Source organism: Zingiber officinale, chromosome 7A, assembly GCF_018446385.1.
Source record: "Zingiber officinale cultivar Zhangliang chromosome 7A, Zo_v1.1, whole genome shotgun sequence".
Lineage (NCBI taxonomy): Eukaryota > Viridiplantae > Streptophyta > Magnoliopsida > Zingiberales > Zingiberaceae > Zingiber > Zingiber officinale.
In genome coordinates this window covers 58215599-58228502 of record NC_055998.1, presented here as the reverse complement: position 1 = coordinate 58228502, position 12904 = coordinate 58215599, and the positions used below count along the sequence as shown (strand labels likewise).

Genomic DNA, 12904 nt, shown 5'->3' with positions numbered 1-12904 from the left:
CTATGTCGAAGTGCTCGTCTCGAATCCGGATCCTGTATTAAATCATACGGTTTAGCTAAGTTTTATTGCAAACAAAATAATTAAACCAAAATCCTTATTTACCAGAAACCCTAATTCAATCATTAACCTCGGTTAATTAAATAAATCGGATCTAACCCGAAACTTAGATTAAATCCAACCTTTTAACCCTAATTAAATATAACTCACAAGTTAATTAGGGTTAGCTCCATTAACCCTAACCAATTGTTAACCAATCTCCTTAATCTTGTTAGGTTTAACATATCCATAACATCTAGTTATCAACTACATCGTTCCAATTGAATCATAGTCTATAAGATTCTTCTTCTCATGGCTGAGTGGCTCATTGCTAGTTGATGTTAAAACTAATACACTAGTCACTAGGTTTTGATTGGGAAAAAAAAGCCAAGTTCATGAAAATTACTTCAGCATGGAATACAGATTTTTCAAGGTTCAAAAGAACATAAGCAATAGCATCTACCAAAATCCTTGTGTCTTATCTACAGATCGAGTTAAACTAGAAAAAGAAACATGCTTTTGTATGCAATTTTATGGTTATAGTATAATATATTTTTAAAATATTAATATTCTACTATAACGAAAGTAAACCAAACTAATTTTATGGTTATAGTAGAGTTATTTTGAAAAGATTAATATTCTACTATAGTTATGAGTGTACTATATTTATGGTTTAGTAGAATTTTTTATATTTCTATAATTTTACTATAGAAATATTAGGAATTATAATAAAATTTACTATATATTTCTAGTGGAAGTTAGAATATATATTTTTAAAATAGAGAAATATATTATAATGCCATTGTATTATACATATGTTATAAAAATATAACTTGAATTATGTTAGTCAGGTTAGATCATTTGGATAGGTGATCAACGACGAATGAGCTAAGTAGTCTAGATACGACAAATGAACCGGGACAAGTTAAATAGGTTGGATGAGCTTACGTGTTGGATGGGCTCAATAGGTTGATCAAGTTAGATTAGTTGAACATGTTTAGTTTGATTGGGTTTGGATGAGTAACTTATCTAGATGGGTTTCAACCTATTTGTCAACCTATCTAGATAGACCAAACAATTCAGTCAAGGCCAGCGTATTTGGATAGACTAACCTATTCGGTTGGGCCAGACGAGTTGATGGATTGGGACATGCCTAACCTAGTCAGTTCAAACAAGTTGGTATGTTGGTGTGTTTAGTTTGTAGAATAGAAGAGATAAGAAATAACATAATTATTCGTAGGGAATAGAATAAATAAGGAATACATAAAGAATAACTATCTTTGTATTTGGTTGGTAAAGATGTTATAATTACATAAGTAATAGGTTTCATAATCATAAATTAGCCCTAGAAATAATTTTTCAATTTATCTTACTTGCTCGATCTACCTCATTAACCTAACATATCACTTTGATATATTTGGCTCATTTTGCTTCATCAGCTTGATTGACGAGTTTGTTTGAACCGACTAACCTGATTGAATTATTTGGCTTGTGACATGTTTGGCTCAGATCGCCCAAATAGAGTGGTTTGAATTTATTTGACCGATTGAGTCGATTGTCCCATCCTAGACCACTAGCCTAATAGGTTTGTTCGAGACTACTAGCCCGATTAGTCAAATGGCTAGCTCATTCAACACAATTGGCTTGAATGGACAGACGCTTAACTTGACCTCCTCATTTGGGACAACTTTTCTTAATCGGCCTACCTAGCTCATTTAGGATGACTAGCCCGATCCACCTATTTAGAACGATTGACTAAACTATAATGTATGACCCTATTGGCCTAGTTAGAATTTTTAAAATTTTAAGTTGGATGAGATTGCCCAAAACTCATCAACTTGTTAGGACTAATAGGTCTATTCATTCTGGGGGATTAAAGTAATTGAATAGATATGTGATGGATGAAATAGACAAGGAACAACTATTCCAAAACTAGGACAAGGAATAACGGTATTCCTTAAGAATTTGGAATCACTATTCCATCATATTTGTACAAACATAGGAATAGGTAGTCCATAGAAATTCAAGAATAGTTTATATGAACTAAACTCATCATAATTGAATTTATAAAGAAAAATTAAATCTTAAAAGAATTAAACATTAAGTTAATAAACTTTAGCTTTTTAGATATGATTCTTTTACAAAAAATAGTAAGAGTTTGATTAAATATAATAAAATAAAATTTTCTATAATTTATTCTCTTATAAAGTTAAAAAGTCGTTATTATAATTACATTGTCTATTTTTGTTCAATTTTTTTTTAAAATGATATAATTGTATTTTCATAATAAAATAAATGTATAAATTATTAATTATATATAGTATAGAGGTGAAAATAAAATATTAATAGAGCTTCAAATATTATTTTTAATGAAAAATGTCATTTGAATTTGATAAAAAATTTAAGATAAATATGGTGTAATTAGAATATAATAAGCATTTATATAAATAATTATATGATTATTTTGATTATAGATTTTTTTTTGAAAAAACATGCTCTAATTATTCTTCTAGTATTACAAATTACTATAATATTGATATTAGTTACAATAAATATCTTTTTGTTTACTTATATTGTGGATGGTGGGAACCACTATTTTTTGTCTTATTTTTCCTATGTGATATTGTTTAAGAGATTTTTTTTTTTTGGTGGCTTCATTGGGATCTCTTGTGTATGTATTCATAGATAACAGTATATTATTTGGATTTTACCATAGATATATGCTGAAATGAAAGCTATTCAAGGTGATGGCAAAGTAAGTCTTTCAAGCTGTTAAAAAATTCTCTCATAAGATAGATGAGAAGGTAGGCTTGTGAATATGTTTGCTTTTCTCAAAAGTACTATTGGATTAAACTTTACGCCCCACTATATGCCAACATTATTTGTCAATTGATATAGTTTTAGAACATTGTAGGCTATCTAAGATGTTATCCTGTATAATAATGTTATCTTTTCCAGCTTTGCCAACTGGAGCAGAATGTTGAAGAATATCTGGACATGGTTGTCTCCAAGTGCAGGTACAATATTATCTTTCTGATATTCTAGACATTATATTTGTTTTTCAAAACTACTAATAAAGGACACATTTAAGAAAGGACTCACATTTAGTGTTTATAGCTCTCTTGGATTGAATAAATTAGAAGTTCAACCAATGTTTAAGAACTGTCATCCTGAGAATTCTCAATGTCAATTTTGCATAGTTGAGATAGAGAAGTTCACTTATTTTATAGTGTTGAGATTGGATATGGTAGTAAATGCCGTGGATGTAGATCTGACATATGCCCTTTTTTTGTTCAATGAAGTTACCCACTTTCAAAATTTTTGCTCCGCTGATCAAGAAAGATGATTATGATTGGGAGTCACTGTTTGGTGGTTGTGAGGTACTAAAAGGCAGACTTGCAAAGGGGGAAAATGTGTGCGGTAGAATCTATAAAATCATTGTGCAGTCGTCTGACACAAATTGCACCCATTATATTGATTAAGAAAATGTGTCAGTAGCATCTACAAAATCTATGTGCAATTGACACCATTAATCATTAGATAGTACAATGTCGTACTAGGTAATAAAAATTTAGCTAAGTCAATAGTTCAACATCCAATACCATTTATTTTCTAACGTGATTGTGCCATTTCAAGTACAGATATTAGTTTTAAATTTTTTTTCAACTTTTGTTATATTTTATTTGTTTTTAATGTTGAGAGAGATAATCCAATGGTTAGATTAAACAATGGATATGATATTTCATTAAATTAGTGAAATTAGCAATTTACTTATTAATTATCCCATGAAATTAATTTTCACATTATTTTCGCAGCTTTCAAACACACATATAATATTATTTCGATAAAATTATTTGATACTTCTATTTAATCTAAAGCTACTTCAGTGATCACAATCACACGCCTTTTAAAATTATGTCAATAGATCTCATTTAACCTTGATCCAACCTAATGAGGTGAGAATACAAACAAGAACAAGGACTTTCTAAATTCTACTTTTTTCGTATGTCTTTTTTAATTTTTGTTGCATATTACTAAAAATTATTTGAAGGGGAGCCTTGGCACAACGGTAAAGTTGTTGCCATGTGACCAAAAGGTCACGGGTTCGAATCCTGAAAACAATCTCTTGCAAAAAGTAGGGTAAGGTTGCATACAATGGATCATTCTCCGGGACCCTGCATGGCGGGAGCTTCATGCAGCGGGCTGCCTTTTTTTTTATTACTAAAAATTATATTGATAGATGAAATTGATCCCATAAACTATAGCTTGGATTGAAGCTTCAATTGAGTGGTTTATACTTGTTGCATAATTACCATTTGACATGTATTTGACAATAGGTTCAACATTTTTTAAATAATATGATGTATAAATATACAAAACTAAATACAACATACTAGATTTGATGGGTACAATGTTAAGAACTGAAGATATAACTCCTTATATTTTTTGTCAATGAGATCATTTTTTAACAATTAACTTTCCCTCATGGAGCCGTGGGTAGTTAAATTTTTCATTGGGCTAATGGATAAGGTAGTGTAGAAATAGGTATAGAATGCAGTGCAAATGGTCACTAACAATGGCAACAACTTCAACAAGGCCAATGAACTGTTGAAGCTAGAACATGTAAATTATTTTGGACACCATGTGTTGATTTGATGATAGTGCATATTGACACTCTTGATCTTGTACAGTGAAAAGCAGCAAGTGTTGAGTGAATTCCTCCCTCCTGAATGATCATTTGTTTCACGAATTAATGAGGAAGTGTATTGACAAGGAATGGTATACATCAAATCAAGCTCATGATTATTAGGACACAAGGGAGAGCCTAGTTCAAGTTGATTATGACCAAAGTTAATCTTAATCATAGCCTTCGTATTACTTTGGTTTTGGTATATTGTACAGTGATCAAACACATTAGAGTTGCTTCAGGTCCACCTTTGTAGTTGAAACCAGCTTCCAATGGTGTGGTATATTAATGGCCATGTGAAGGAACCAGTTTTAATACCAAATGGTCTGATAACAATATTTAATTTGGACCATTGAAACTTGTAAAAATTGATGCTTCCATCCAATGCATGGAATTATTTTTGGTATTAGTAGGGTTTATGATTAATTGAAATCCTTATAAAAATTTTATTTCACTTTTGAATGATATTTTTTTTTTCCTTTTGCAAGTAAACAAAGTGAAGGAGATTAAAGGGTAAAAATTATTAGAATTCTTTTCTCACTCAAAAATTAAGTCATTTTCTTCCTTCTATAAAAATAATATGCAAGAGTTCAACTATGACATTGCAGGGTTTGATTGTAATGTCTCGATAAGACCGCTACATCTTCATGAGAACTCGGGTAGTATTAAATATGTACGAGTTCACGTTGCAGGGTCCAACTATAACATATAGCAAGAACCACTATATCTCCACGAGAATTTGTGTATAGTATTAAATATGCAATTATTTTCATACCATAGATTGGATAAGAAAAAATATTATAGGAAAATTAATGGTTTAAGATTTGGAACATGGAACATAGGAATGCTTACTAGTAAAACAATGGATATAGTAGATATTATAATTAGGAGAAGAATTAGTATTTTGTATGTACAAGAGACAAAATTGGTAGGAGATAAGACAAAGATGATAGAGAACTCAGGTTTTAAGTTATGGTAGATAGGAAGAAGTAAAATAAGAAATGAAGTAGATATTGTTGTAGATAGTTCGTTAAAAGATAAAGAGTAGTTAAAAAGAGATAGGATTATAGTTCTCAAAATAATAGTGACGAAAGAAATTATAAACATAATTAACATATATGAATCTCAAGTAGGATTAATAAAGAAACCAAAAATCTAAGTTTTGGGATGATATGGATGCCTTATTACAAAATATTCTGACAAAAGAAATGATTTTAATAGGAAGAGATCTAAATTGGCATATCGGAGTGAAAAATGAGAAATATGATACGATGCATAGGGGTTATGAGTTTGGAACAAGAAATGAAGAAGGGAAAAGTATAGTGGATTTTGTGATGACATATGAAGAAAAGAGTACAAAAGTGGAATAATAAATCGCAAATTGACTTTTTTCTGGTTAGGAAGAAGGATAAAAAGATTTGTAAAGATAGTAAGGTTATTCTGGAGAAAACTTAACTTCTCAATATAGGTTAGTGTAGGATATACGCCTCAAATATAGTATCAATAAAAGGAAAATGTTTACAACTCTTGGAATTAAGTGGTGAAAGTTAAAGGATGGGAAGCAAAACATATTCAAGGAGAAGGTAGGAGTACAAGTATTAGGAGAAATATACAACGATTCGAATATGACATGGGATAAGATGGTATTAAAGTTGAAAATAGTACCCAGGAGTGTACTCGGTGAACCAAAGGGACGTGCACCACCAAGTAAAGAATCCTGATGGTGGAATAATAAAGTATAAAAGAGAGTGAAGGAAAAACGAACCGTCTATAAGATATTATATACTTGTAAGATTGAGGGAAATTTAAAAAAATATACAATAGCCAAGAAAAAGCTAAGAAATGGCGAATGAAGATAAGAATGAAACTTTTGAATGCTTATATCAAAAATTGGATTTAAAAAAAGGGGAAAGAGACATTTACAGAATAATTAAAGCGAAAGAGCAAAAGACAAGACATCTTATCGTAATAAGATGTATAGGGCACTAGTAAATGAAGAGAAATAAAAGAGCAGTGAAGAGATATTTTTATTAATTTTTTAATGAATGTTTAGGTGACCAACTTAACTTAGGTAATTTAAAAAAATATCTGATTAATGGACGGTAAGAACTCTAGTTCCCTTATATAAGAATAAAGTAAACGTACAAAATTGTGCAAACTATAAGGGTACTAAATTAATGAGTTATACCATTAAACTTTAGGAAAGACTAATAGAAAAAAGATAAGAAGATCATGATGACTAACAATCAATTTGGATTCATGTCTAGAAGGTCGACAATAGAGGTTATACATCTTCATAACAACTAATTGAAAAATATTAGAACAAAAACAACATCTATACATGGTATTCATTGATCTAGAAAACGCTATGATAGAGTCCTAAAAAAAATTATATGGAGATTTTAGAAAAAAAAGGTGTTAGTGTAACATATATTGAATTAATAAAAAATATGCATGAGGATGCAACGATAAAAGTTAAGAATTCGGACTGACCGAAACATTTCCAATAAAGATAGAGTTAGTTCAAGGATCAATTTTAAGTCCTTATCTTTTTACATTAATGATGGACAAACTCACTGCACACATCAAAAACACGGTACTATGATGCATCCTGTCTACACTCGAATTTTGTCGGGAAATGCTAGAAGTGAAAGGTTTTAGGTTTAGTACAATAAAGACAGAATATATAAAATTTAAGTTTAGCAATATTAATAACTGTTAAGATAGGAGATCATGAATTATTTGGAACTGAGAGTTTTAAATATTTAGGATCATTTTTGCAAAAGGATTGAGAAATTGAGAGATGCTTCATATAGAATACAAGTAGAATGGTTAAATAAAGGAGAGTGTTGGGTGTTCTATATGATCGTAAAGTACCTTTAAAACTTAAAGGGAAGTTCTATAAAATGACGGTTAGACCTATTATATTATATAGAACTGAATGTTGGACTATGACTCGAACACAAGCAGAAGATGTGAGTTATAGAGATGAAGATGTAAGGTGAATGTGTGGACATACGAGGATAGACAGGATAAGAAACAAGAACATTAGAGAGAAATTCAGAGTTGCATCTATTAAGAGAAAATTCCAAGTGACACAGTTAAGATAATATTAACATGTACTTAGACGACCAATAAATGTTTTAGTTAGGCGATGTGAAACTATGATAAATATACACATCAAATGAGGAAGAGAGATAAAAGATTTGGTTAGCAACAATAAAATAAAATAAAATTTATTTAAATGATTATATAGTAGGAGATAGAGTCAATGACTTAGAAGGATCTATATAGCCGACCCCATATAATGAGATAAGGTTTGGTTGATGTTGTATAAGAATAATAAGTCCATAAGTATCTAATGTAAAATAATAAAATAATGACTAATACATTTCTTATTAAATTATTATAAAAATGCATCAATATATTTTTACAATATTTTAATTAAAAAAATAAAAAATAAAGATATGTATTGTATTAAAGTAAAAATAATAATGCATATATTTTATATGAATAATATAAACAAAACAAAGGTAAAATAAAATAAAAAATTACAATAAATACTTCATATTACAAGTCAATTTGATAACAAATATAGAATGAAAGTGAAAAAAAAATATGACCCGTATAGTAACATACTGGTATAACAAAGTGGAATTACTGATAAATATATGTTTTTAAAAGATATTATAATAGTAAATATCAAAATGGCAATAATTTATTTTCAGAAAATAATAATAAATAAAGTGGTAATAATCATTAAAAATTTCATTGAATAATAAGTTTAAAATGTTTTTTTCTAGTGAAATATTTTAAAATCTCAGGAATATATAAAAGTATAGTTTTAAAAAACGTGATGTCTCATTAGTTGCACCTTAATGTATTAGCAAGTGAACATAGAAATAATTTAGAATGACGAACAACCAAATACAAAAAAATGAGTTACATGGAATATACTTCACAGTATCTTCCTCTGGAAAATATTGTGCAATAAATGGAGCTTAACTCACCTAATAAGTACTTGGTTTCCAAGTTTCCAATTGTATACTAGTGTGTATGAGAAATTCTAAATAGTGCTTCTTTCATGGCATTTTTCACTACAAATTTAAGTTGCTAGTTTTTTATATTGGAGCATTTTTTTCTATCCTCAAGTTTTGTTTTCATATTCTATTTTTCCTGAAAAAGCATGCAGATAGTTTGTTAAGATTTGTCCATTGGATACATCGCATCACTCTGATTTAATGCTTTAGCTACTTTTCCTGTTTTAGTAGTTAGATTATATTCTGACATAGTGTTATTGGATCATCTTAAACTTTTTATAAGCTTCATGTATGAAAATGTGTCTGCTAACTTTTTTTTTTTTTTTTTTCTTTTTTAACAATTCTCTCTAGTACTATCCACTTGTTCAAATACAGTTGGGGAGGTTGTCTAAAATTTCTTGTGCAATTTGCAGACCTATGACACTAGCTGAGAAGCAGCAACTTGGTAGAAAGATCCAGAAGCTTCCAGAGAAGGCACTTGATCGTGTGGTAGAAGTCCTCCAATGTAGTAACTCTTCAAGAAGCAGTCCTGCAGACACGATCTCTGTAAATCTTGAAGAGCTGGTAAAAAAGATAGCATGTCGTTTTATTTATTTATTTATTCTTGCAACTTCAGTTTTCTTTCATGTAACGATCAATTTAATTATGACTTGTCAGGATGATGTGATCCTGTGGAGATTGTACTACGTTGTTCAGTCTGTAGCGAAAGCAAATGAGCTCTGATTGAGAAGCCAGTTTGGAAGTAAAAAAGGAGTGCTTGTTCATGAGCTTGGCTCATTACAAATTTTTGCCTATTGATGACCCATTGCTCATTGTGAGCTCCCAGGGGATAAGTTTCAATCCCAGTCACGACTTCGCCATTGTGACACATCAGATCCTTGTGCTATTTTTGTGGATCGGACAAAGGCTCCATTGAAAACCCAAGGGGGCCCATCCACTGGATTCAATCTTGGTGGTGAGAGTTGTATTCCTTTTTCTTGTAGATGAGTACAAATTTTATCCTGAGGTTATTTTTAAATTCACCGTGTGTTTCATCTGATCTTATCATCCATGACATCCTCTGCATCAACGTATATATCATGCAATTTTCCAAGTTGGTCGCCAATCTTTTTGAAGTGAGATCAATTCAAATCAAAGTCTGTTTGAAAAGGATTGGAAACAATTGGAATGGTACCCGTTTGGTTTTGATTGAATTTGGTTCGAATTGAAACTAGAAAGTGGTTAATATAATAAGGGAGATCAGATAAAATTCTACTTGTTTTTAGTGTGTAGGACATGAAACTTCAAACAGAACAATTCAGAGTATATATATCTTAAATTGAATTTGACTCCTCGACCCATTCAGCAGTTTTTTTTCTTTGAAGTTCCTGATTAAGTCAATTAGATTCTGCTTTTAGAATTTTATGTTGGATTGTAGCGTATAAGTAAAAAAAAACAAAAGTGTTCATGGGAAATATATTAAGGGTGTCTGAAAGTATTTTTTATTTTTTATTTTTATTTTTTTTTTATTCTGGGATTAAGCAAATTAGATTCTTTAGAGTTTAGGAGTTTGATTATAGTGTTCAGGTCAAAAAAAATTAAATTAATAAATTCTAAGTGCTCATAGGATATAATATATATATTTAGGATTTAAAATTTAAAAAATATTAATTTTTTTAAAATGAAAAAAAATTGAATTGAAACCTCCGAATCACATGAGATGCCTCAATTCATTGTAGTGCAGATCCGGATCAAATCAGACATCTCAATCCATTGTGGTGCGGACAAGTCCACACGTCCGCAGCGTATGATTTAGGTATATAAAGCTATAATATCAAAACTGAGATAGCTTCGCCTTTATAAATCAGATCAAAATCAACTTCACTAGAAAATAATTGTTTCTGAAAGTCATTGCCATTTTCTAATAGCGGAGCATCCATTGGCTCAACCGATTAACTTGCAAGTCGATCGAATTCGACCTGGTTGCTAGAGAGAGGTTACACTTAAACCAGATTTTGATGCAATTGATCCAATCTTACCAACCATGCCACTTGTTTACTCTCCATTCAGATTATCAAACATAGGAGATTGCATCATTTCTCAGTAAATTATCAGGAACTGAAGCCGCTGGACCGAAGCTGATAGCGATAGTTATATACGTGGCAATAGAGTATTATATACACGTTTCCTACAAAAGAAAACTAGTTAGGTTTGCCTGTACATGGCTGCTGTATATCCATTTCAAACTTCAAACCCATTTACTGAATTTATGACCAACATATATCTTCATAAAACTTTCGCCTTTCCTTTGCTAGCATCTCCATGTCTCCAGACTCTTATCAAAAATGATTCCTGATCATCTACTCTTGGTGATTTTCCCTGAATCACCAAAATCTCCTGTCCGCACTATTAGTGACGAAGGGATGCCCAAGAGCTTCACGAGCCGTCCATCGGGTTGCAGGATCATACTTAAGAAGGCGGCCTAGGAGATCAAAAAGGTCCCCTGCTGAATGATCCACATGCTGCATTACTACATTCTGCAGCGGTTGACATCTTAAGTCACTAGTGTCAAATTTATCAGCAGAGTCAATATTGCAATGGACGACAAGTTAACAATGGCATCTGTGTGATAGTACCTGTAGACGAGTTAACTTTTGGACAGCTCTTATGTTCTCACTTGTAGATGCACCTTCGGGCCAGTTCAATCTGCCTCTTCTAATATTCTTCTCAGCATGTCGGCTATTTACACCAAGATAACAATTACTATTGCAACAAAGCTAGAAACAATCCAATTAATTCAAACAAGTTGGGTCGGTTATATGGATTTTATCCTTACATTGAGCTTTATCATGCAAGGTTAAGCCACTGGTAACTTTCAAACAAATTAACCACTACATTAAAAGAAGAAGAAAAAGTTGCCTTCAACTAACTGAATCAACAGAAAGATTAATCAATGGTTACCCTGCTTTCTTCAGCATTTGTGGGGGGCAAAGGACCTAATACCCTCTCTCCATCATGGCCATGTGTTCCAGGTTTTCATGTTTCTGAAATAAAGCTTCCCCCTAGAAGCAACCAAATGGCCAAGTTCCAATCACTCATCCGCTCATGTAAAACACAAGATCGAAGAAAAAAAGGGAAAAAACCAATACCGAGCATAATTTTACAAGAATGCACCCAATGCTCCATATATCACAAGGATAACCCCATTCCATACCTGAACATCAAGCCAATAAAATTCACCATTTTGCAGAGCATAGTATCAAGAATTAACCAATATTGAATCAACTACCCACCCAAAATAACCTCAGGAGCTCTATAATGCCTTGTCGATACAATATAATTGTGGTCCTGATGTTCGTAGGTTGCGCTGCCAAAATCAATTAACTTGATAGCACTAGATTTGGGCAATCTCTTGGAAATTGTACAGGCGTTAATCAAATAAAGAAAAACAGTTGGTCAGCGAATCCTATCAGCACTACAAGAATCTCAAGTAAAAGAATAGCTACCACAGGTTTATGGAAATAAAATAAATAAGAAATTCCAGAATATATATATATATATAGAGATACCCTGTTTTCAGATATGTAGTCAGATGATACGAGAAGAATATTTTCTGGCTTTAGATCAGTATGAATGAGCTGTAAATCATGCATAACTACAAGTTGCTGACAAAATGATGTAGATCAGCACAAATTAAGCATTGCCCATGTAAAACTATGAAATATCTTATTAAGAAAAAGCTAGAAAATAACTACATAAAACAAAAATAATGAATAATCCACACTATAAAAGGAAATTAAAGAAATAGAACCTTGCATCGAACAAAGAACCTTTCAATTAATTATTTAAAAAGATATAACTTCTATTATCGATTTTTCAGATATAAATCTTTCAAGAGGTCTCATTCTTTAATTTTTTTTATTATTTTTTTCTCAAAATTTTCAGATATTATTTTTTTCTCACAATATATAAAAGATGTCCCTGTAACATAAAGTTAACACATAGATATGATGTATGAGTAATAATAGATAGTAAAATTTATCTTGATCTCAACTTGGAAACCTCCCATTTTCTTTAGTTGGATCAGCGACCTAGGGTTTATTCCTTCCTAGAACACGACCTCTCCATCGCTCCACTCCAGTTGCTTACCTCAATCTAGCTA

The 12904-nt window shown here is 31.1% G+C and overlaps 1 protein-coding gene and 1 pseudogene across 5 annotated transcripts in view; one reads left to right on the top strand and one right to left on the bottom strand.

Annotated features, from left to right (window-relative positions):
- LOC122001426 overlaps positions 1-9955 on the top strand; it is a 29886-nt gene extending 19931 nt beyond the window's left edge. For 4 of the 5 annotated variants that reach the window (XM_042556153.1, XM_042556152.1, XM_042556154.1 and 1 more), the window contains 3 exons: positions 2995-3053; positions 9177-9327; positions 9421-9931. In XM_042556153.1, coding sequence (XP_042412087.1) covers positions 2995-3053; positions 9177-9327; positions 9421-9486 — 276 coding nt within the window. In that variant the 3' untranslated portion in view covers positions 9487-9931. Of the gene's footprint in view, positions 1-2994; positions 3054-9176; positions 9328-9420 lie in introns of all 5 variants that reach the window. The other variant, XM_042556156.1, reaches the window with a different exon arrangement.
- A 1053-nt stretch (positions 9956-11008) lies between these two features.
- Positions 11009-12398, bottom strand: LOC122000134 (annotated as a pseudogene).
- Between the last annotated feature and the right edge of the window lie 506 nt (positions 12399-12904).